The sequence below is a fragment of the Protopterus annectens genome, chromosome 12.part0 (genome assembly GCF_019279795.1).
Source record: "Protopterus annectens isolate FY-2018-M chromosome 12.part0, PAN1.0, whole genome shotgun sequence".
NCBI classification, from domain to species: domain Eukaryota; kingdom Metazoa; phylum Chordata; order Ceratodontiformes; family Protopteridae; genus Protopterus; species Protopterus annectens.
This window is the reverse complement of record NC_056746.1, coordinates 378865090-378887538: the sequence shown is the minus strand read 5'-3', so window position 1 is coordinate 378887538 and position 22449 is coordinate 378865090. Positions and strand designations below refer to the sequence as shown.

Here is a 22449-nt window from a genome sequence, read left to right as displayed (position 1 = left end):
AAAAGGCATAACATTTTTTTTAAAAATGCTCAGAATCTCTCAATATTGAATGTTTAGAAATCATAGGTCTCAATTGCTTTTCCAGATAAACGGATGCTGGCTCAGTAATCCATCCAAATCCTGAAACGATAGGTCGGAATGGTGGTCTCAGTTTATTCTTATGGACCTTGGGAAGTCCATTAAAAATGGGAATAACAAGTATGTCAACAATAAAATATTTATACAGGCATTCAGGTATAGCATGCTCTAAATAGCAATTCTCAAGTTGCTATTTATAGTTCTCAATTATTGATTCTAATCTACCTCTGTTACTTCAAGTAATTTATATGTATTCTCACAATCCAACATATTATTCAAGGATTTTGAATAAAACAATTTGTCCATCACTACTATCTGGTGCCCTTTGTCAGCAGGCTTAATAATTATATCCCCATCATTACGAAGCCTAGTCAATGCTTGTCTCTCATTTAACGTCATGTTGTAAAACCTCTTATCTCTGCAATTGGATCTAAGAGCAGTATATAAGTCACTCTCACATGCTTTAATAAACACTTCAACACTCGGTGGTAGAGTGGGTGTAAAAATACTTGTTTTTTTAAAAAGATCAACATCCACATTTTCAGTACTTACATCACATATCATTTTCAGGGAAACATTACGTGCAAACAATCTCAGTTCAATAAACACACTTGGTAAATCCACTTGCATGGACGGTATAAAGCTTAAGCCCTTGTTTAGCACTTTCACCTCATCTTCATCTAGTTGCCACGTGGAAATATAGCAAACTAGGTCATTAGCCACATTTAGTGTCTGTACCTGTCCTTCCCCTGTCAGGTGTTTCCTTTTGAATTTTATGCCCTCTGTTTCCACTTCCAGGGCCCTCTTCGAGCGTACATGAAAAGGGAGGGGTAAAGCTGGGAATGATCATTCATAGTTAATGGATGATTCCACACCCCCGACTATAGTTTTCTTGTTGGTTGTGACCTCTTTCCATCTCACCACTTGTTCAGAATCCAGAATAAGTGGTGTATTGTCGGAGCCATTCACTCATCTTTCAGTATGTTTAACTGTAGTGATGTCAAGGGAGTTGGTAAACCCAGCAGTAGTCGAAGTGGATGCAGTCATTACCAAACTTCCAACATTCTGCTGAGGCATAGTGAGCAGCTGCTCTTTACCATTCATGACGTTATTGTTAATGCTTTTTCCAGCATCCTTTTTAGCATGGGCTATGTCTGCTCTAGGTTCCCTGGGCCATGAGAAGACATTCCCTTTCTGAAAATCAGTTAAATCCCTCTAACTTTTTCTGCTTCATCTGTAATAATCTCCGTTCATAGGAGCTAACTTGATCTGTCAGTTCAGACAAACGGGAATCTACAAAACTGTCATGAGAGTTTTTATACAGCAGTTCTTGCATTTGTTTTATTTTATCACAGAGTTCATTTTCTAAGGGTAGGAAAAAGTCTATAATCAACTGCATGTATTTAATGCTAGTGTCAATATTTATTTGCTGCCATTTCACTAGCAGCTCTGGATAAAGAGTACCATATGAGGGCATATTTATTACTCGTAGACACCTGGGTACTACTTTAAATTTAACACTGGCTTCCATGTGAAATCTCTGAAGCTGCAGTCTTTTCAGTCTATATAAATCATTCTCTAGTGCTCGTAACTGTTGCTTCACATCAATCCGTTCCTGATTATCATCCTTGTCATATTCTAACTGAGATGGAAACTCACCAGTTAGTAATGGATTCGAATCCAATTTCAATAGTTGTAGAAACCGTTGACAGCTCACATCCCCATCAATCCTATTGACAAATGATTGAGCACCAACATATTCTCCTTCTGCCATGGTAAACAGGGCTAAAACACAATAACAAGCAATAATGAAAAATGAAAAAACTCTGTTTGCTGAGTGATGGAACAAACACAAAGTAAAAATGTAAAAGAAAAAATGTTCCAAACACTAAAACCAAGGAGAAGCCAAAATCCAATAAAAATCCAAGTAAGAATCCAAATGAAGTTCCACAGAAACCTTTATTGCATAGGCAAGTGCTTTTGCAACCTCTCCTGGTTGCTTCCCCATACCAAAACAAACATGCTTAAAAACTATCCCTTTTGAGGCCAGTAATCCTCTTTGTGAGGTACTTCTGTGGCCTTTCCAGCCGCTGCAGATGTCTTGTGAGGTACATTCCAAAAATGGAGTTGTACTCTATAATGGGTCTAATGAGTGTCGAGTAGAGAGGAACAATGACCTCTTTTTTCCTGGATGAGAACCCTTTTATGATGAGGTGTGCCATGTAGAAGGACTTCCTGACTACTGTGGCGATGTGACTATCAAAGGAGAGACTACTGTCCACCTGGGTCCCAAGGTCTCTTATCACACGTTCGGTGTTAAGTAGATTGCTGCCTATGTGGTAGTTCATGGGTACAGTGTTTTTACCAAAGGAGATGACACTGCACTGTTTGGCATTGAGCTTGAGGCCATGGCTTTGACACCAGACATCTGTCTCAGCGAGGCTCTTCTGTAGGATGTCCACATCATTTGGGGACTTGACTATGGCTCCTAGTTTGCAGTAATCTGTGAACTTCATTAGCCAGAGGCCTTCTGTGTTAGCCTGTACTTCAGAGAAGTAGATACCGAACAGGAGAGGTCCCAGGACGGAACCCTGTGGTACTCCACTTGTCACTGCTTTGAGGTCAGATTTGAAGTCTGTAACTTTTACAGTGTGGGTTCTGTCAGTGAGCCAGTTGGCAACCCATCTTGTGATGTAGGGATTTATACCTAGTTTAGTGAGTTTAGCTATAACTCCAGAATGGGGGACGGTGTCGAAAGCCTTGGTGAGGTCAAGATAGGGTGTGTGAACCACCTTACTCTCATCTATGGCTTTGGTGACTGCCTCAAAGAAGTCGATCAGGTTCAGGAGGCATGATCTGCCTTTCACAAACCCTAACTGGTGGGATCCAGAGTTTGGAGGTTACCAATGTCTTTGTTTATGAGTTCCATGATGATACATTCCATGGCCTTGCAGACCAGGCTAATAGGTTGATAGTTCCTGGGATCAGTGTTGGCTCCCCCTTTGTGGAGTGGGATAACTGTTGTTGTGCACCATTCAGTGGGCACAAAGCCTGATGTGAGGCTATTATTGAACACGGTGCTTAAGTGGGGAGCCAGTTCATTCTGAAGTTCATGTAAAACGCGGCCTGGGATGTTGCCCGATCCCATGGATGCTGTGTTTTTGGCTTTAGAGAGTGCAGCTTTTACCTGCGTAGTTGTGATTACAGGGATTCTGCATTCTTCCTGTACAGATATGGGCCCTTTAGGGGGTGGGGGTAAAGTTAGCACTGAACCTATCTCCCAGGATGTTGGCAATATCAAGTTGGTTCTGTAATTTTCGTGCCATTGTGCTGTAACTCAGAGCAGATCTGGGTGTTGCCATTGAGATTCTTGACATAGCTATAGAATGCTTTGTGGTTGTCCTTAGAATCAGTGGCGATTTTGTTTTCGTAGTTAGCTTTGGAGGATCTTATAAGGGATCTCAGCTTCTTACTGAGGCTGACCAGGGAGCTCCTCCACTCATGGGATTTTACTCTCTTTTGCAACAGTTTCTTCCTTCTGTTGTACAGTTTGTTTATGGCAGGGGACCACCAGATTGGCTTCCTTTTTTTGGAGGATAGCATCTTGGTTCTGTTTGAGATAGCACAATCCATGCACTCGTGTAAGTGCTTTTAGAGTGCATTTGTGTAGGATTCAGCAGTCATAACTGTATTGTCCATCTGCACGGGTGTCATGAAGTTCACCACTTCTGTCTTAAGAAGCATGAAGTTGGTTTTGTAGAAATTTTTTACTGTGGTTTCCTTAATGGGTGGTGGGGGTAGGATGTGGATATCAAGGATGATTAGCTTATGGTCGGATTGGACCAATGAGGAGTTGACTTCAGGTGTAGAACACTGGTCACTCATGTTGGTAATGACTAGGTCTAGGATATTGTTGCCCCTGGTGGGGGTGTGGATAAGTTGATCCAGGGCATTGGATTTTATGAATTCCAGAAAGCACTGAGCTAAGGAGTTGGTACACGAGTAGATTTCCCAGTTAATGGTAGGGTAGTTGAATTTGCCCATTATTAGGGTGTTTGGTTGAGCCCTAATATTTAACTCTACGTCAAGAAAAGAGGAGTGGGAATCCTGGGGCATGGTGGGGGATCTGCAGCAAGCTACAATTTGGATTGTAGTTTTGCCCAGAGTTAGTTGCACTTGGATAACCTCAGATGTATTATGCTGAGCAACTAGCCTGGAGTTGTATATATCCTTAATGAATATGGACACACCTCCGCCGTTGGTGTTTCGGTCCAGGTTACATGGCTGAAAAGTGTGGTATGAGTTATAGCCTGGTAGTGCAGGTGTGCTGTCTGGAGCCTTGAACCAGGTCTCAGTGACTGCATAGATATTGATGTTCTCCATTTTAAGGAGTACCTAGAGTGAGTGCATTTTGAGATTTAGACTTCTAGCATTGAGTAGCATTACCCTCAGTTTTTGCTTGCCTGTTCCTGCTATGGTAGTGAATTTGTCATTTGAACCTTGCCTAAAAAAGGCACTATATGGATAGCAAGTGTCTTAGCCAGTATCTGGAATCCCAGGGGTGACAGGTGCAAGCCATCTGTGGCAAAGCATTGTGGTCTGTCGACCATGTCATCCCAAACAGACCGATACTGGATCCCCTTAGAATGACACCAAAAGCTTAGCCAATTGTTGAAGTCAATCATTTTATTCTTGTACTGCGGTATCATTCTGGGTGATGGCAGAATGCAACTCAGGGCTAGGGTCATACCTGCCTGCGCTACAAGATCGGAGAGCTTTTCCATGTCTCTTTTCATGTAGTCCAGGGAGGTACATCTCAGATCATTCACACCAACATGGACAATGACAGAGTCATATTTGTACTTGTTGTGGAGTGACCTGAGTGCGTGGGTTATGTGCTGGATCCTGGCACCCGACAGGCAGCTGACAGTAACTTTCTTCTTGTTTAGCCTGGTGAGTGGGACATCAGTGTGCCTGAATATAGAGTCACCTATGACTAGTGTGTTGGGTACGTTGTTTTTCCTTATTGGCTATGGTTGAGTGGCACACTGAGTCTGTGGGCTATGTGTCATTTGGGTTGTGTTGGGGGATGGAGGTTGCTTGCGTTTCTGCTTTGGAGGTCTCTGTTGCTTAGAAAGATTATTATTGAGAGCCTCCGTGAATGTTTTTGTGTTACTATGTTTGGATTTTGGTGGTGTAGATTTAGTGAGACTATGTGATGAGTGTGGCGTGGTGCAAATGTTTACCTTCTCCTCATGACCATCAAGTTCAGTCTTGGTTGGAGAGAGCTTTACCTCCAGTTTGGCTAGATAAATGCGTTTAAATGCGTCTCTCACAGGTTGTAGTGTTGGGTGGTAGGAGGAGAGGGTTGTCTGTGTACATGAGGCAATTTCTACATTGCCTCACGATGCCCAAATTCATCAGCTAGACAGGAGAGAACACTGGGAGCTGACCCTTGGACATGCCTGAATAAAAAACTATTTTCCTCTAGATAAGTGAGGAAAGTGCGTACAAGAGCTGTTTTTCTCTAAACAAGTGAGAAAACCAAGTACAAAAACAGTTTTCCTCTAAGTAATGAGGAAGGTTGAGTGCTATAGTAATTAGTAGCTTATTTAGTGCTTACAAGTTCTGAACAAGTGCTGAGCATGAATAAGCAAATTTAAGTGCTAAAACTAAGAATCTGTATCTGCACTAGATGGGTTACAGGACAGAAACAAGTGCAAATGCAGGCTTTCAAATCAGAAAGTTGAGAGAGATCGAAGAGCTTGCTCAAATGGACAATATAATTTCTGGGCCAGAACCACTCCTTATGTGGTCAACAGGTTACCTAGTGCTTACCACTCCCACTGATAAGCTAGAAGGCTTCCATCCAACACAGAAAGGCTTGGGGGGCTCAGAAGCTTACATGCAGTCCTGGATACAGCAAATCTGTATCTGGAAGACTAGTTACAGGAAAGGTAGGAAACAGGCTTACAGTTTTTTTTACAGTAAAGTAGTTAAAACAGTAGTAAAAACAATTCACATGCAGTGCAAGCTAGCACACTTGAGTATGTAGCAATGTTAGACCAGACATAGTAAAAATGTATTGAAACTTGGGCTATATATTAAGGCCCTAGTCAACCAATATTCTAAGGCCAACAAAACCCACCCAGTGAATAATGTTGGTATACAGAATTTGTACATCCAATGTGCACAATAACCAACCATGATCTAGTTGCATATGTTCAATAATATTAAAAAATTGAGTAGTATCTTGAATCCTAGATTGCACCATTTTCAACAAAGGTTTTAAATAATAAGTAAGGAATACACATAATGGTTCTGTAAAAGACCCCTTACCAGAAACAATGGGCCTACCAGTTGGACAGTTTTGTCCAGTCTTCCTTTATTTTGTTTAATACACTAATGTGGGTGAATACTGAATACAGTTATAAAAACAATAGATTTTAATAAGGGCAATTCAAAGAGTGCTGGCATTTTAATTAATCCTGTGGAAATCATAGTTAAGTTACAAAATGAAAGCATTTTGCCACTGTTTAAACAAGCTTAGAGAGACAGAGAGACTCTGTAGAAGTCAGAACTCTAGGTGCTGATTCAGAACAATACATTATTTATGAGGGCAGTGACAAATTCTGCACACTAAGGGACAAGCAAGAGTTATGTCAGTGTGTGTATGTTGAGTGTTTGAATATGTATATGTGTGTGTTACAGAGTGAAGGGGGATACCTGTGCCACCAGTGCTAACTACTACAGGAAAGTGCTGATTTTCAGTAGTTACTGGTGATTCAGAGACATGCAAATTAACCAATAATAAAGTATTTCCTCATTGTGGCTAATGTGTCTCTCAATCGCATTTTCTCATGTCACAGAAACAGTCCATTTTGGCCACAGTGCTTACCTCCATTAGTAGATCTTTTTTCTGACTCTCCAAGCTAGTTTATCTATTCTGCTACATGATAAAGTCCTCAAAATGGCTAAGTTATGCAGACTCATTAGTTTCTGTTGTTGTGTCTTTTGGCTTTTCCCGGTAAGGGGTCACCACAGCGGAACTCCGGTCCGCTAATGATTGGCAGTGGAGTTTTACATGCCGAGTTGCCGGCCCTGATGCACAACCTTCAACGAAGGTACTAAGAGCACCAACGAAACCAATAAACCCAGAATAAACAAATGTGTAGAAACACAGACTGGCTGGAGAATAAATTTGTTTTACTTTAAGTGAATAATACAACCATAAAGTACGAACATCCAAATAATTAACATCCAAGTCATGTAAGCACTTTCGCTTGGCGGTTGCCAAACTTTTCAAACAAGTAAAAACATCACTTCCTGTTGACTAAATACACTAATTTAGTGATGTAATACAAGCTTTGCACTTAGTTATTTAAAGAAACAATGTGTTACCTGAAAGAATATAGCAAGAAAATATATAACGAAAACTTTACATCCTATGAATCACCTGGTAACATCTAGTAGCCATAAAATACACAGTAGCTACAGTGAAGCATATGCTACTGTTTAATATCCTACTGTTTAATATAAGCCCAACCTTCAACATCATTCCTAAATAAACATGTAAACAAGTAGTTCATGTGTATTCAGTGAAACATAATAAATGTTAGAAAGTAATTAAAAATGATTACAATGAAAATACTAAATTTGTATTGAGCGCTCCATTAATATTCATAATGAACGCTCCATTTGTATTCGTTAAAAAACGCTGGATTTTCATTGCGAAGCAAGTATTTCATTCATAGAAAACAAGTGTTTCATTCATGAAAAGCAAATATTTCATTCATAAGAACCTATGACATGAAAAAAAATAAATAAATAAGTCACATGGATTTGGCTGAGAAGGAGACTGAAACAGTACCAGATAGCATGCTTGGAAGCCTAACGCAGTTAATTCAAAAACTAATGGACAGGCTTGAACAATGGAGCCTGTCACAATGCTCCAACCTTTCATTTCATTCCAAACTGTTTGTGGATATAAACGGGTCTAACACTGGGGAATTAAACACAAGGATTCCTACTTCACTGATTACATCTTTGAATCACATCGACGCAGGAACGGATGAACGGCCATCCAGAATTACAGTTACCAACACAACTAGAAATTATGATTTTTCTTCTTGGTTAAACCATGACAGTGGTTTTTCACCTACTACGAACTTTAATTCAGGTACACCTAAAACTTACAATGATAAACTGGCAGAATTAGACCATGTTCTGTTAAAAATTAAGAAATTATAAATGGACAATAACTATTTTTTTGAATGTATAAAGAAAAATATAGTTCCTAAAGGTTTACGTGTATGGAGATTTCCTACTGGCCTTACAGCTAACTCACCATTGCATATGGATTTAATTAAATTATTAAATTAAATTAAAGCTTGTATTACATCACTAAATTAGTGTATTTAGTCAACAGGAAGTGATGTTTTTACTTGTTTGAAAAAGTTTGGCAACCGCCAAACGAAAGCGCTTACTTGACTTGGATGTTAATTATTTGGATGTTCGTACTTTATGGTTGCATTATTCACTTGAAGTAAAACAAATTTATTCTCCAGCCAGTCTGTGTTTCTACACATTTGTTTATTCAACGAAGGTACGTCCATTCATGCGTGTCTCCACACAGAAGACGCTCTAGCTGAGAACTGAACGGGACAATGTCTTACTGTGAGGCAACAACGCTACTGCAGCACCACCACCGCAGTTAGACATTAGTTTCTGTGTAGTACAAAAAAGCACAACTTTCATCTGCATGTATTAACAGCAACAGCTTTTGGGAAGAGGACACAGAAATGAAGACATTTACATACCCTCATAATGTTGTGCTACTGTGATCCTTACTGGCTACTTAAGAATGCACCCTTGCAAAGCTCCTGATATACCCTTAACACAATGTGTTTGAGTCAAGTCCAGGCAACACTTTCAGTATAGTTCAGTGTTTATCCTTACTGCGATCCTGGAATAATGTATTTTTACTTTCATTTATTTGTTGACTAGGTAAACTTCAGGGGTAACTCAGAAGTACTGTCCGGTTAACAGACTTTATCAAAGTTACAATGTTCAAATGGAGACTAAGGGAACCAGACTCAGGACCAAAGGATGAAGCAAACTAACAGCTCACAACATTAATCCTGTATGCTAAACAGAAAGGCAAATTTTAATGAAAAAAGTATTTTCACTTTTTTTCAGGACTTAAAAAAAAAAAAAAAAAAGGTGGTGCTATATGTCCCCATCAGTGTTGATGTTAAGAAGTAATCAGCCAGCAAATCATAATATAGTTTTGAATCAGGGTTTTCCATATCACAGTTTCATCTTTCAGCTCTTTTGCCATTGTTGACCTCCTTTGTTGCAAAAGCAGTCCATGTGGAGGTGTGACATGTTGCCTTTAGAGCAATTAGCAGGTAATCCACATATACAAACACAAAAACATTCGTGGAGGCTCTCAGTAATAATCTGCTCAAGCAACAGGGACCTTCAAAGCAGAAATGCAAGCAACCTCCACCACCCAACACAACCCAAATGACACATAGCCCACAGACTCAGTGTGCCACTCAACCACAGCCCATAAGACAAAACTATGTACCCAACACACTAATCATAAGTGACTCTATAGTCAGGCACACTGATGTCCCACTCACCAGGCTAAACAAGGAGAAGGTTACTGTCAGTTGCCTGTCGGGTGCCAGGATCCACCACATAACCCACACACTTGCGTCACTCCACAAGTACAAATATGATTCGGTCATTGTCCATGTTGGTGTGAATGACCTGAGATGTACCTGCCTGGGCTACATGAAGAGACATGGAAGAGCTCTCTGATCTTGTAACCGAGGCAGGTATGACCCTAGCCCTGAGTAGCATCCTGCCATCGCCCAGAATTATACCACAGTACAAGGACAAAATGACTGACTTTAACAAATGGCTAAGCTTCTGGTGTCATTCTAAGGGGATCCAGTATCTGTCTGCCTGGGATGACATGGTCGGCAGATCACGATGCCTTGCCAGAGATGGCCTGCACCTGTCACCCCTGGGATTCCAGATAATGGCTAAGGCTCTTGCCACCCCTATAGTGCCTTTTTTAGGCAAGGTTCAAATGACAAATTCACCACTGTAACAGGAACAGGCAAGCAAAACTGTGGGTAATACTACTAAATGCTAGAAGTCTAAATCTCAAAATGTACTCCCTCCAGGCATTCCTTAAAATGGAGAATATCAATATCTGTGCAGTGACTGAGACCTGGTTCAAGGCTCCAGAGGGCACCCCTGCATTACCAAGCCATAACTCATATGACACTTTTCGGCCAGCTAACCTGGACCGGAACACCAAAGGCAGAGGTGCGTCTATATTCAATAAGGATATCCACACCTCCAGGCTAGTTGCTCAGCATAATGCAGTTGAGGTTATCCAAGTGCAACTAACTCTGGGAAAAACTGCAATCCAAATTGTAGCTTGTTACAAATCCCCACCATGCCCCAGGATTCCCACTCCTATTTTCTTGATATACTGAAAAATATTAGGGTACCAAACACCCTAATAAGGGGAGATTTCAACTACCTCACCATTAACTGAGAAAACTACTCAAGTACCAACTCCTTTACTCAACGCTTTCTGGAATTCATAAATTCCAAGGCCCTGGATCAACTTATCCACACCCCCACCAGGGGCAATAATATCATAGACCTAGTCATTACCAACATGACTGACCCGTGTTCCACACCTGAAGTCAACTCCTCGTTGGTCAGATCCGACCATAAGCTAATCACCCTAGATATCCACATCCCACCCCCACCCCCTTTAAGGAAACCATGGTAAAATAATTCTCCAAAGCCAACTTCATGCTTCTTAAGACAGATGTGGCAAAATTCATGACACCCATGCAGATGGACAATACAGTTATGACTGCTGAATCCTACACAAATGCATTCTATAAGGACTTACATGAGTGTATGGATCGTGCTATCCCGAACAGAACCAATACACTATCCTCCAAAAAAAAAGGAAGCCAATCTAATGGTCCCCTGCCATAAACAAAGTCTACAACAGAAGGAAGAAACTGTTGCAAAAGAGAGTAAAATCCCATGAGTGGAGGAGCTCCCTGGTCAGCCTCAGTAAGAAACTGAGATCCCTTATAAGATCCTCCAAAGTTAGCTATGAAAACAAAATTGCCACTGATTCTAGGGGCAACCACAAAGCATTCTATAGCTATGTCAAGAATCTCAATGGCAACACCCAGATCTGCTCTGAGTTACAGCACAACGGCATGAAAATTACAGAACCAACTGATACTGCCAACATCCTGGGAGATAGGTTCAGTGCTAACTTTAACCCCCTCTTGCCCCTAAAGGGCCCATATCTATACAGGAAGAACGCAGAGTCCCATAATCACAACTACGCAGGTAAAAGCTGCACACTCTAAAGCCAAAAACACCGCATCCATTGGACCGGACAACGTCCCAGGCTGTGTTTTACATGAACTTCAGAACAAACTGGCTCCCCACCTAAGCACCATGTTCAATGATAGCCTCACGTCAGGCTTTGTGCCCACTGAATGGCACAGAGCAACAGTTATCCCACTCCACAAAGTGGGAGCCACCACTGATCCTGGGAACTATCGCCCTATTAGCCTGACAAGCCTGGTCTGCAAGGCCATGGAACATATCATCATGGAACTCATAAACAAAGACATTGGTAACCTCCAAACTCTGGACCCCACCCAGTTTGGGTTTGTGAAAGGCAGATCATGCCTCCTGAACTTGATTGTCTTCTTTGAGGCAGTCACAAAATCCATAGACAAGGGTAAGGTGGTTCACACAGCCTATCTTGACCTCACCAAGGCGTTCGACACCATCCCCCATTCTGGACGTATAGCTAAACCCACTAAACTAGGTATAAATCCCTAGGTCACAAGATGGGTTCACAACTGGCTCACTGACAGAACACACACTGTAAAAGTTGCAGACTCCAAATCTGACTTCAAACCAGTGACAAGTAGAGTACCACAGGGTTCAGTCCTGGGACCTCTCCTGTTTGGTATCTACTTCTCTGAAGTACAGGCTAACACAGAAGGCCTTCGGCTAATGAAGTTCACAGACGACTGCAAACTAAGAGCCATAGTCGAGTTCCCAAATGATGTGGACATCCTACAGAAGGGCCTAACTGAGACAGATGCCTGGTGTCAGAGGCATGGCCTCAAGCTCAATGCCAAAAAGGTGCATGGTCATCCCCTTTGGTAAAAACTCTGTACCCATGAACTACCACATAGACTGTAGTCTACTTAGTGCCAAAAGTGTGATAAGAGACCTTGGGACCCAGGTGGACAGTAGTCTCTCCTTTGATAATCACATTGTCACAGTAGTCAAGAAATCCTTCTACGTGGCACACCTCATCACAAAAGGGTTCTCATCCAGGAAAAAAAAAAAAAGGTCATTGTTGCCCTCTACTCGACACTCATTAGACCCATTATAAAGTACAGCGCCCCTTTTGGAATGTACCTCACAAGACATCTGCAGCAGCTGGAAAGGCCACAGAAGTACCTCATAAAGAGGATTACTGGCCTCAAACAGATGCCCTACTCTGACCGTCTCAAAAAACTCCAGCTTTACTCTGTAGCATATCGCCTACTCCGAGGTGATCTCTGCCTAACATATAAAGCTATGCCAAACCCAGAGCTGTTGGACATGCCACACCTAAAGAAATCCCAATCCCTCTGAGCTACACGCTCTAGGGACTTAAACCTTCTCATCACAATAAACAGGATATGCTGGAGGGATAGATTCCTGTCCCAGAGACTTCCCATACTCTGGAACAAGCTACCCATCTATGTCAAGCAAAGTTCCTCATTAGCAGTCTTCAAGAAAAATCTTGATGAGTGGATGGGAAATAGGAAAAATACACTCCGGGGATCACTTCTGTGGCTCTGCTTGACAGTGGCACAGGAAAATAACTTTCTTGGGTGGCATAAGCCAGGGAACCTTGTTGGCTAAGCTTACTTAGGCCCTTTGGTCAATAGCCTAGTACCTACCTATAAGATTTTATACTTTGCATCTCATCAGGAAGAAATTCTGTAAAGTACCCCAAACCTCCCATTTGTAACAGTAAAACATGACAATATCCCAGTGTAATTTTTATTTCAGCTAGTAAAACATATTATAATTTGTTGTGGCTACCAGATAATACTATATCTATACCAATAACTGGACCCAAAGAAAAATAAAAGTTGCATAATAAATGAATAGTATCTTGATGTTGTCACTTTCATGTCCATCTGATGATGTAATATTTATTGTTATCCACATCGCCTCACAGTAAGATGTTGTCCTGTTTGATTCTCAGCTAGAGCGTCTTCTGTGTGGAGACACGCGTGAATGGGCGTACCTTCGTTGAAGGTTGTGCATCAGGGCCGGCAACTCGGCATGTAAAAATCTACTGCCATTCATTAGCGGACCGGAGTTCCGATGTGGCGACCCCTAAAAGGGAAAAGCTGAAAAACACATCTACTTAGTATAAGAATTTGGTTAATAAATAAATGATGTAATATCAATGAACTATTTTATTATTTGGTATTTACATTCCAGAATTGTTGATATAAGCAGTCTTTTTTAACATGATGACATATTTGAAGGAAATAAATGCACATTTATGTATAAAAACGTTGGGTTATGTAACGACATGATGTATGACCCTGACTCATTGCAGCAAACAGAATTAACTTTTATAAAAGTGATCAAATCATAATTGGTTTGGAGTATGTGAGCAGTGGTAGAATAATATTACATTTATATAAATAAAATGAGGAAATATGAAGTCCCAGTACTGTAGAGGGGTACATTATCTGGGGTTAGCAGAGGGGGAGTAGGAGAAAGAAACTCTTGCATGAACTACAACATCAGAACTGTGATACCCGACATCATGTATCATGCTTATACTCACCATGCACTGCATTGCAGCAGAACTGAATTCTATATTTGGGTCACCCTAAACTGTTCACAAATAATGAAGAGTCATTTTCATTAGCTGAAATCCCATGCATTATACTAGTGATTGTTATTCTGTTTTCCAGTCAGCACAGATATTCTGTTTGTAATTTTTGTGGTTTATACAAACAGATCACAAGCAGATTTGTGTGTGTCTGTAACACATTAAAAGCTAATTTTAAAAACAAAATACTAAGTTAAGAAAACTGGCAACAGAAAATCAAGTTTTGTTGAAAGAATAATGGTTTAAAATGTCAGATTCTATAAATTCCTTTGTTTTTTTTTACTTAGTCTCAGTCTTAGAATTTTATACAACTTTGACAGAAAATGGAAAAACAGTGGTTTTGTGTATGAATTTACAAAAATAAGACAGAGTCGACAGCTCAAACTTTGTAATACATTGCCCAACAGACAGTAGATAAAGACTTAGTCATAAGGAGAAATCAGCATTGCAAAATGATGTGTGTCAGATTGCTTCCCCACACTTTGTTGAGTGCAATCTGGACACAATCCTGTCATTTGAGTTCGATTCACTGATACTGAACTCCCAAGTCACTTTTCCCCCATAGGAAATTACTGCCAGTGTGGTTTCTCAGTGTGCACTGGCAAGGATTTACTTGTTTTCATGCACCTGTGGAGTTAGTACATATTAGAATTTCTCATGAACTTTGACTTACAGAGATTAGAATACATAAATTGTCTAAAGTTATGCCTGCAACACAGACTTGTGCATAACTTGCTCAGACAGAGGTTTGTTCACCTGTGGTGATTGAAAGGTGTAACAAGGGGTCGGGTGCAGGGACAATCTGTTAGCAAAACAAACCTGAACAAAACCTACAATAATGGGCAGACAAAGGCCCAAAGTAGGGTCAAATTTTACATATCGCTCTTATAAATTTAGAAAGTTGCTAGAATAACAGGATTTGTGTTAACATGCATTTTCTGAAGGATATGAAGTTGGAAGGTTAAATGTACGTAATTAGTTCTTGACTTCAAATCCTCAGTGATTTGTCAGACAACCACAAAAATTAGCAAGCCAAAAATATGAGGCAAAAATCAGTTGAGAGGTTTGATATGTCTATTTTCTAGATATGAGTGTACTGGGGCAACGACAGGACACTGAAAATCAATTTGAATTTTATAGATTAATTTCTGTTTGTACCAGTCTTTGAAGATGAAGACTGTATTATAATCATTTGGTCACGAGAAAATTAGGAGTGTGTAATAGCTAAAAATATTTGATTGTTTCAGTAGGAAAATATGAGGGCAAAAGTGCCAAACTAGTGAATGGGTATAAGTGCTAAAAGCAACAGATAACCAGATAATCAGCGTTGGAGTATGTGAGCAGTAGAAGAAAAATACATGTTGCATTTATATAAATAAAATCAGCAAATATTAACAATCAGTACTGAATGGAGGTACATTATCTGGAGTTGGCTACATGGGGAACAAGAGAGAGAAATCCCGTTACTCACATACTCTTGATTGGAGGAAGAAATGTTCCTGGCCTTTAGGAGAGGATATACAGACAAACCACAATAGCCAGTGTGATTGATCTGTTCTGTGCAGTTAAAAGTACACAACTGGCTTACAAAAGCAATGTACAAAGGACAATATGCACTTTATTTTCAGATCACATTGTAGTACAATTGAGCTTATTATTATGGGATCACTTTATTTAGCACAATGTTGCACTGCAGTTAGATACTTAAGCCTGTTATTTTGTTTTTCAGTTCAGGTGCATAAACATGTCTAAGTACAACCACTTTACAAGCCAGATTTTGAGGTTCACCGTAGGCTGGATGAAACAGCCCACATTTAACTGCATGTGGCTTGCAGGGTTGCTGAGTTACACTAGGAGGTTGAAGTGGGCGTGTGTGTGTGTGTGTGTGTGTGTGTGTGTGTGTGTCTGTTTGAAACATACAGTAAACCCTGCCTGTGTACTAAACATACAGGTTTTGATACCAGTCTAGAATAAAACAAAGGCTGCTACAGTTTGCAATAAAGCAGCTCTTACAGCATTTATATAACAATGAAAATAGTTAAAAACACAACAGCAGAGTCAGTGCATACGATGGCTCTAGCCAGATTCTGCGTTGAAAGCCTGCTACTCATAAATTATCCGGTCACTATTAGCTCCCTATGTATGTGAGTGCTGAGTCTGCCACTTTCTGCTGAGACTCAAACAACCTTTTGAGTTCAGAATAAACACAAAACACATCACAAACTTCAGAATGGGTTATGTCTGGTTTTGAAGTATCCAGTTCATTATAGAGAAAATGTTTCACACAACAGTCAGCTGCTACATGAATATAAGTGTTTAGAGGGACATAATGTATTAGAAAAAAAACTGAAGTGCCTAAACAGGCACACTGTATGATATGTTTTAAACAGGCATACTTTATGATATGTTTATCAGGTGCCTTGACAATGTACACACAGTATTTGGGGATGGATCCTCACTCATCTGGGTGGTGTAACAAAGAATCTCTAGGTACTCAAGACTTACAGAATACAAATGTTGACTTGAGGAGTGGGAGTCAAGGAAACACAATAAGGATACTAAGCTGGATCACAGAGTGGATACCCAGGTAATAAAAAACAATCTATATTATTAAAACAAAAAAACACTTACAATCAAAAACAACCAAAATCTATCAAACAACCTAAAATGCCAACTGCTCTATCTCCAGCTACCCGACTTATATAGCCCTCCAAAACCTGTGTCTACTAAACTACATAACCATCCTAGAACTCTTGACTCTAACCTTAAAACTCCCAGTTACTCCCTGATCCTAATTTCCCAATTACTACCCAACCCTAAGACTCCTCTCCTGCCTCCAACACTAACACTACCCCTCCTGCTCCCTCAATCTAAATTCCCTCCCTCTGTCTGACCCTAATCTAAGTCCCCCAGTTAGTTAACAGTAGAAGTAATTGACACATTCCCATTCACTTATGCTTTTAACTGAAACACGCAAACCTCTTTGAACACTGAATTTAACCATCACTAAAGAAACGTTTGAACAGTTTGACAAAATGTTGCAAATCTTACCTTCGTCAAAAAGCAAACCTGATGAAATGAATGGAACTCATAAAAAAGCAAGTGAGGAAACATTTAAAACAGCTGTTGATTTCCTGGGAATAGAAACATTTGACATCTTGTAAGGTATGGGCAAGGCATTTTAAATAAACTCCTTTGCCACTTCTGTATGTGGTATTTTAGGTCCACTGCAGACCAAAACACTGAAAACCACTTCATCTGTTACTGAAAATACAAACAGTGTCAAAGTTTGCTGTATAGACATAGAAAACAAAACCAGTGGGTACATCATGACAGACCAATTCATTTTCTCTTTCAGTACACTTAAGTTTGATATAGAATAACTGTTCCGTTACTTGATGACCAATTCATTAATAACTTTTCAGCCAGGACCAACCAGCATTTGTATTATCATGTCACCCAAGGTTCTGCAACCTTAAATTGCAACATGAAAGCATAAGAGGTGCAGGAAGTCTTCCCAGCAGGGTCTATATTATATCCTCGAACGCTTAAAAAAGCGAATGCTGGTTGATCGAACTTATTTTCACAAAACTGCAAAATTTCGAAGTAGCAGAAACTCAAATTTTTTCCTAGGGAAAGAATTTGGTTGTCCGTTTCTGTTGCTTCAGTATTTTCAGTGTTATGGTGGAAAGTTACCGGTCGGATTCAGGTAAGTGTGCGATTGTGTGGATGTGAGTGTTAGGGTGATTTAGGTGAGTTAGGGTTAGGGCTCGGGTTAGGTGTGTGTGCGATTGAGTGGACATGAGGGTTAGGGCGGATTTAAGTGAGTTAGGGTTAGGGAGCGGGTGAGGTGAGTGTGCAATAGTGACGGACCTTAGAGTTAGGGTTTGGGTTAAGGTAAGTGGGTAGTTAGTGGTGTGTGCATAGTTTAGTGTAGGGTTAGGTATCAGATTTTAGGTGCAAGTGTGTGGATTTCTGTTTGTTTGGTGTGCTTGTGTTATGTGTATGTGTTTTGGATCAGCGATTTTTTCCCTGGGAAAAAAAAAAATCGCTGATCTGACAGTTCGAGATCGTAAGCTTTCGCTTAAATTAGGCCGATCAATCAGCGTTCGCTTTTGTAAGCGTTTGATGATATAATATAGACCCTCCCAGCATTGGTGGCTGGTGGAGGGGAGAAGTCCTTTTTATTTATTAGCCAGGTGGGTGGATTGGTCAAAGGACCATTTTCAACCAAGACCTATGCCATGAAGACAGTAAAGGAAATGGAAGGGATGGTCTACATAGACAGCAGGACCCAACCAAATGGTATTTGAGGAACTAGTCCTCAACTAAGTGAACCATGAATAAATCTACTACTACTCCATTTATGATGTGGTGTTATGAAATGGAAGCAAATTCCATAAAACAAGAAAAACATCACAGTCTCTAGACCTTGTATGCCCTCACTGTAATAAAATACATTATCATAAAGACATGAAGTATGTGCTTGTAGGTTCTGTAGTGTAGTGGTTATCATGTTTGTTTCATAAACAGGTTTTGTTTGTTTGTGTCTTTCGGCTTTTCTCGGTTAGGGGTCGCCACAGCGGAACTCCGGTCCGCTAATCATTGGTAGTGGATTTTTACGTACCGGGTTACCAGACCTGACGCACAACCTTCAACGAAGGCACGCCCCATTCACGTATGCCTCAACACAGAAGACGCTCTAGCTGAGAATCGAACGGGACAACGTCTTGCTATGAGGCGACAACGCTACCGCAGCACCAACACCGCAGTACTTGTTTCATAAACAGGTACAGTACTTGTTTCATAAACAGGTACAGGGTTTAATTCTCACATTGGAAATGAAATTGATTAGGCTTAAAATGGCCTACAGAGGCAGCTAGCCTGACATATTTATCAAACGGCTATTCTTCGTACACTAAATATCAAACTTGCTTTTCATCACATAGCCATATTATCGTAAATCACATCATCGAATTGGCATAGTTGGGCAACAGCAAGGAAACAGCATGTAGTACGTGTATACCTCACAGTAAATGTGCTGCTATTATTAATGTACTTTTGCAGCAATATGTTAAGTATAAAATTAAATGGTGTATTCATATAGTAAGTTGGTCCAGTATATTTAACTTGTTTTGTTGAACACAACGACCCTGCTTCCCCCCGTTAATTATATATACCAACTTTGAGATCGCACTACAGTGGGGAAGGGGCAAATTTCCACATGCAATGTTTTGTTTCTATGGGCAAATTATGATATTTGCCCTCTCCCCACTGTAGTGTGATCTCGGAGCTGGTATATTTAATTAGCAGGTGGTTTAGAGGGGCAGCCCCCACATGAGCAGGGCCCTTGTATTAAACAAAAGTTAAATGTACTGGATCAACTTAGTATTTGAATACACTATTTAATGTTATACTTAACATATTGCAACCAAAGTATATTAATAATAGCAGCACGCTTACTGTGAGGTATACATGTACTACATGCTGTTATCCTGCGGTTAGCCAACTATGCCAATTTGGTGATGTGATTTACGATGATATGGCTAAACGATGAAAAAGCATATTCGATGTATACCGTTTGATGATTAGCCACTCGATAAATACGTTGTTTGATGAATAACCACAGACTCAGTATTTAGCTATATACCTATGAATAGATGGAATGAAAAGGAAAACCATGGTGCTATTATTGTGTTGCAAGACATTGCCCACTATTCTAAACAAATCAGGAATTCAATTCCATCTTTGTTTCATCTATGGCTCTTTGCCTATGACAAGGCATCAAGATGTGATGTACAAAATTCTCTGGGTTTTCTCAATGCTTAATAGTTATCATGATGGCATGTCTTCCTACATTCTTCTTCTCACCTTTGGTAGGTTTATTGCACTTTGTCACTTGCATAACCCCAATAGACCCATGGCTATCCTTCAGGAGGGATGCAAGGTTGGTAATTTTAATAACAAGGGAAATTTGGCCAGGACATTGGGAAACATCTTTGCATCTCTTTGTTAACAAATGACATCAGTTTAACATCCCAAGTCCAAATATTCTGTTTTATCAATTTAACTTTTTAATCCTCATAAAGTGTTGCACTGCATTTATTTACTGATGTATTACCAAATGCCAATGTCAGATTACATGAATAAAATGCCAGAACCATTTTTTTCTTTTTTTATTTCATTTTTAATTTTTTTTGGTTTCCAGAGCGTAGACCAATGGCTGCCATTTGTGTTTCTCCTCAATCTCAGATACCAGTAAACCCACACACTGCATTCACCCTAGTCTTTCTTTTTCTTAGTCTTCAAAAATATCTTTCTTATAATTAATTTTAACATTAGAACCAATATAAAAAAGAGAAGAGCTACTGCAGTGAAAAGGAATACAAGAATATCAAGGCAATGGTAGACATAAAATGGAAGTTCATTGCCAGCTGCTTGAAGGTGGGCAGCCCCCTTATGTCTAATAACAAATTCTATCCAGAACACAGCTAATTCATTTGGCAGAACCAAAACATCCCTGTGCAATGCAGACAAGTATTGCATGCTTTCTCTGTAGGAAGGATCTTCTATGACTGTTTTTACTGCCCTATAAATATCCTCTCCTGATAGAGAAGGAAGATTATCCAGGAGAAAAGCAGCCCCTCGAGCTTTAAGGCGCAAAATGTTTTCATACTGATCCCCAAAAAGGGGAAAACCTATGATAGGGACACCATGGTAGATTGCTTCATAAACACCATTTTCGCCACCATGGGATATGAAAGCCTTCGTTTTTGGGTGGCTTAGGAGGTCATTTTGAGGAAACCAGCTCATTAACTTAGTGTTGTTTCCCAGAGTAGAAGGTACATCACCAATATAACGCCATATTACCTTCTGGGGAAGCTGGGCCAAACCACTGGCCACTTGTTCAGCTACATTGTACGGCAGAGTCTTTACCAAGGTCCCCAAAGAGAAGAGTACAACACCATCTTCACCAGAACTATCCATAAATTCCTGCAGCTCTAAAGGAAGAGGACTAGGAGGGCGACACTGAAAACCACCAATATAGACAGCATTTGGCATTACTGGCCTAGGAAACTCAAAAGTAAAGTCCACTTTCATCAAATAAATATCTGCCTTTTTGTACAAGTCATACAGGCTTTCGTCAGTTTTAAGGTATATACGACACAACTCATCATATGCTGCATATGCCCAAAACTTACTCAGAATGCGACCAACGTTGTACAAGAAAACATTTGTTAGTCTATCAGAAAATGTCATTTTGTCAGTCAGTCTGGAATTCAGCACTGGGACATAAGAAAGGGGGTTAGGTGCAATGGCAAAATGTATATCTTCCGTTGGCATCCACCTTCCAAAAAATACAACCGGTAAATTCAAGTACTTTGCTAGCATAACTCCCGCAGCATAATAGGGATCAGCAAGAACCAGTTGAAAACCCTTAGTCCTTAATCGCTCAAGTAAGCTCTGATCTTCAAACAAATGCTTTAGAGCGAGTGACTGTGACATTGTTGCATACCGAATGCCGCTAAAAAGATGCCAAAAAGCACCAAAAGGCTTCATTTCTCTGGCAAAAGCGAAGGAAAAGATGTACTCCATTGCCTGTTTCTCTACAAACTCCTTACTCAAGCTTTCTATGCGAGGCATCTGCACCGTCTCTACTGCAAAGTCTTCATAACTTTCTTCAATGTAGATAGCGTTGGACTTCCGCAGCACGGTCACTTCATGGCCTCTTCCTATTAACTCCATGAACAGAATCTTGATATTGAGCCAGTGGCTCCCTTCCTCTGGGACCACCAGAATTTTCGCCGCACTTGCAGATTTATCTTTAGAAAGGGTTACCATCACGACCATCAGTAAACTGCAAACACGCACGTTTTTTACGAATCTGAGTGCCATTTTGTCCATGAAGCTTTTGGCTTTGAATGACGCAACAAGCTAACATGTAATCAGGTAACAAAGTCTAGGTTCTGCCCTATGCTCGCAAATCAAAGGCCATTGCAGTAACAGGTCTGCCACGGCAAACCAGCAGAAAAATGGAAAGTGAAACGCAATGAATGTCAATCACGTGCTGCAAAGGACATACATTGTTTATGACCGGAGAGGGGTTATTCTAAAACTACACTGTATCCAATAAGGAAATCATAACTGTGGGCGTGGTGGAATTTACTCTGAATGCTGCTGCTGGGCGGGGTTTGCCCAGTAACACGGGAATACACATATCAACTGCCCAGATTTTTGTAGAACTTCCCCATTTTTTACCTCAGATTTTGACCTGTTCCTCGTAAAATTTGTGATTTTCTAGACAATTGCTGATGATTAAATAGTGACAGACATTTGCTTCAGATTGCATATCATACAGAAAATACATGCCAATGCAGAACGAG

General features: G+C 40.3%; 1 protein-coding gene across 1 annotated transcript; it reads right to left on the bottom strand.

Annotated features, from left to right (window-relative positions):
• Positions 1–20226: 20226 nt before the first annotated feature.
• On the bottom strand, positions 20227–22195 carry LOC122816587 (UDP-glucuronosyltransferase 2C1-like). The gene has a single exon (XM_044089476.1). It carries the CDS (start codon positions 21968–21970, stop codon positions 20348–20350), a length of 1623 nt encoding a protein of 540 aa, XP_043945411.1. The 5' UTR covers positions 21971–22195; the 3' UTR covers positions 20227–20347.
• Positions 22196–22449: the final 254 nt, after the last annotated feature.

Bases quoted from the DNA above. Each gene is read 5' to 3' on its own strand.
- LOC122816587 (XM_044089476.1), bottom strand. From the start codon at position 21,970: ATGGACAAAATGGCACTCAGATTCGTAAAAAACGTGCGTGTTTGCAGT.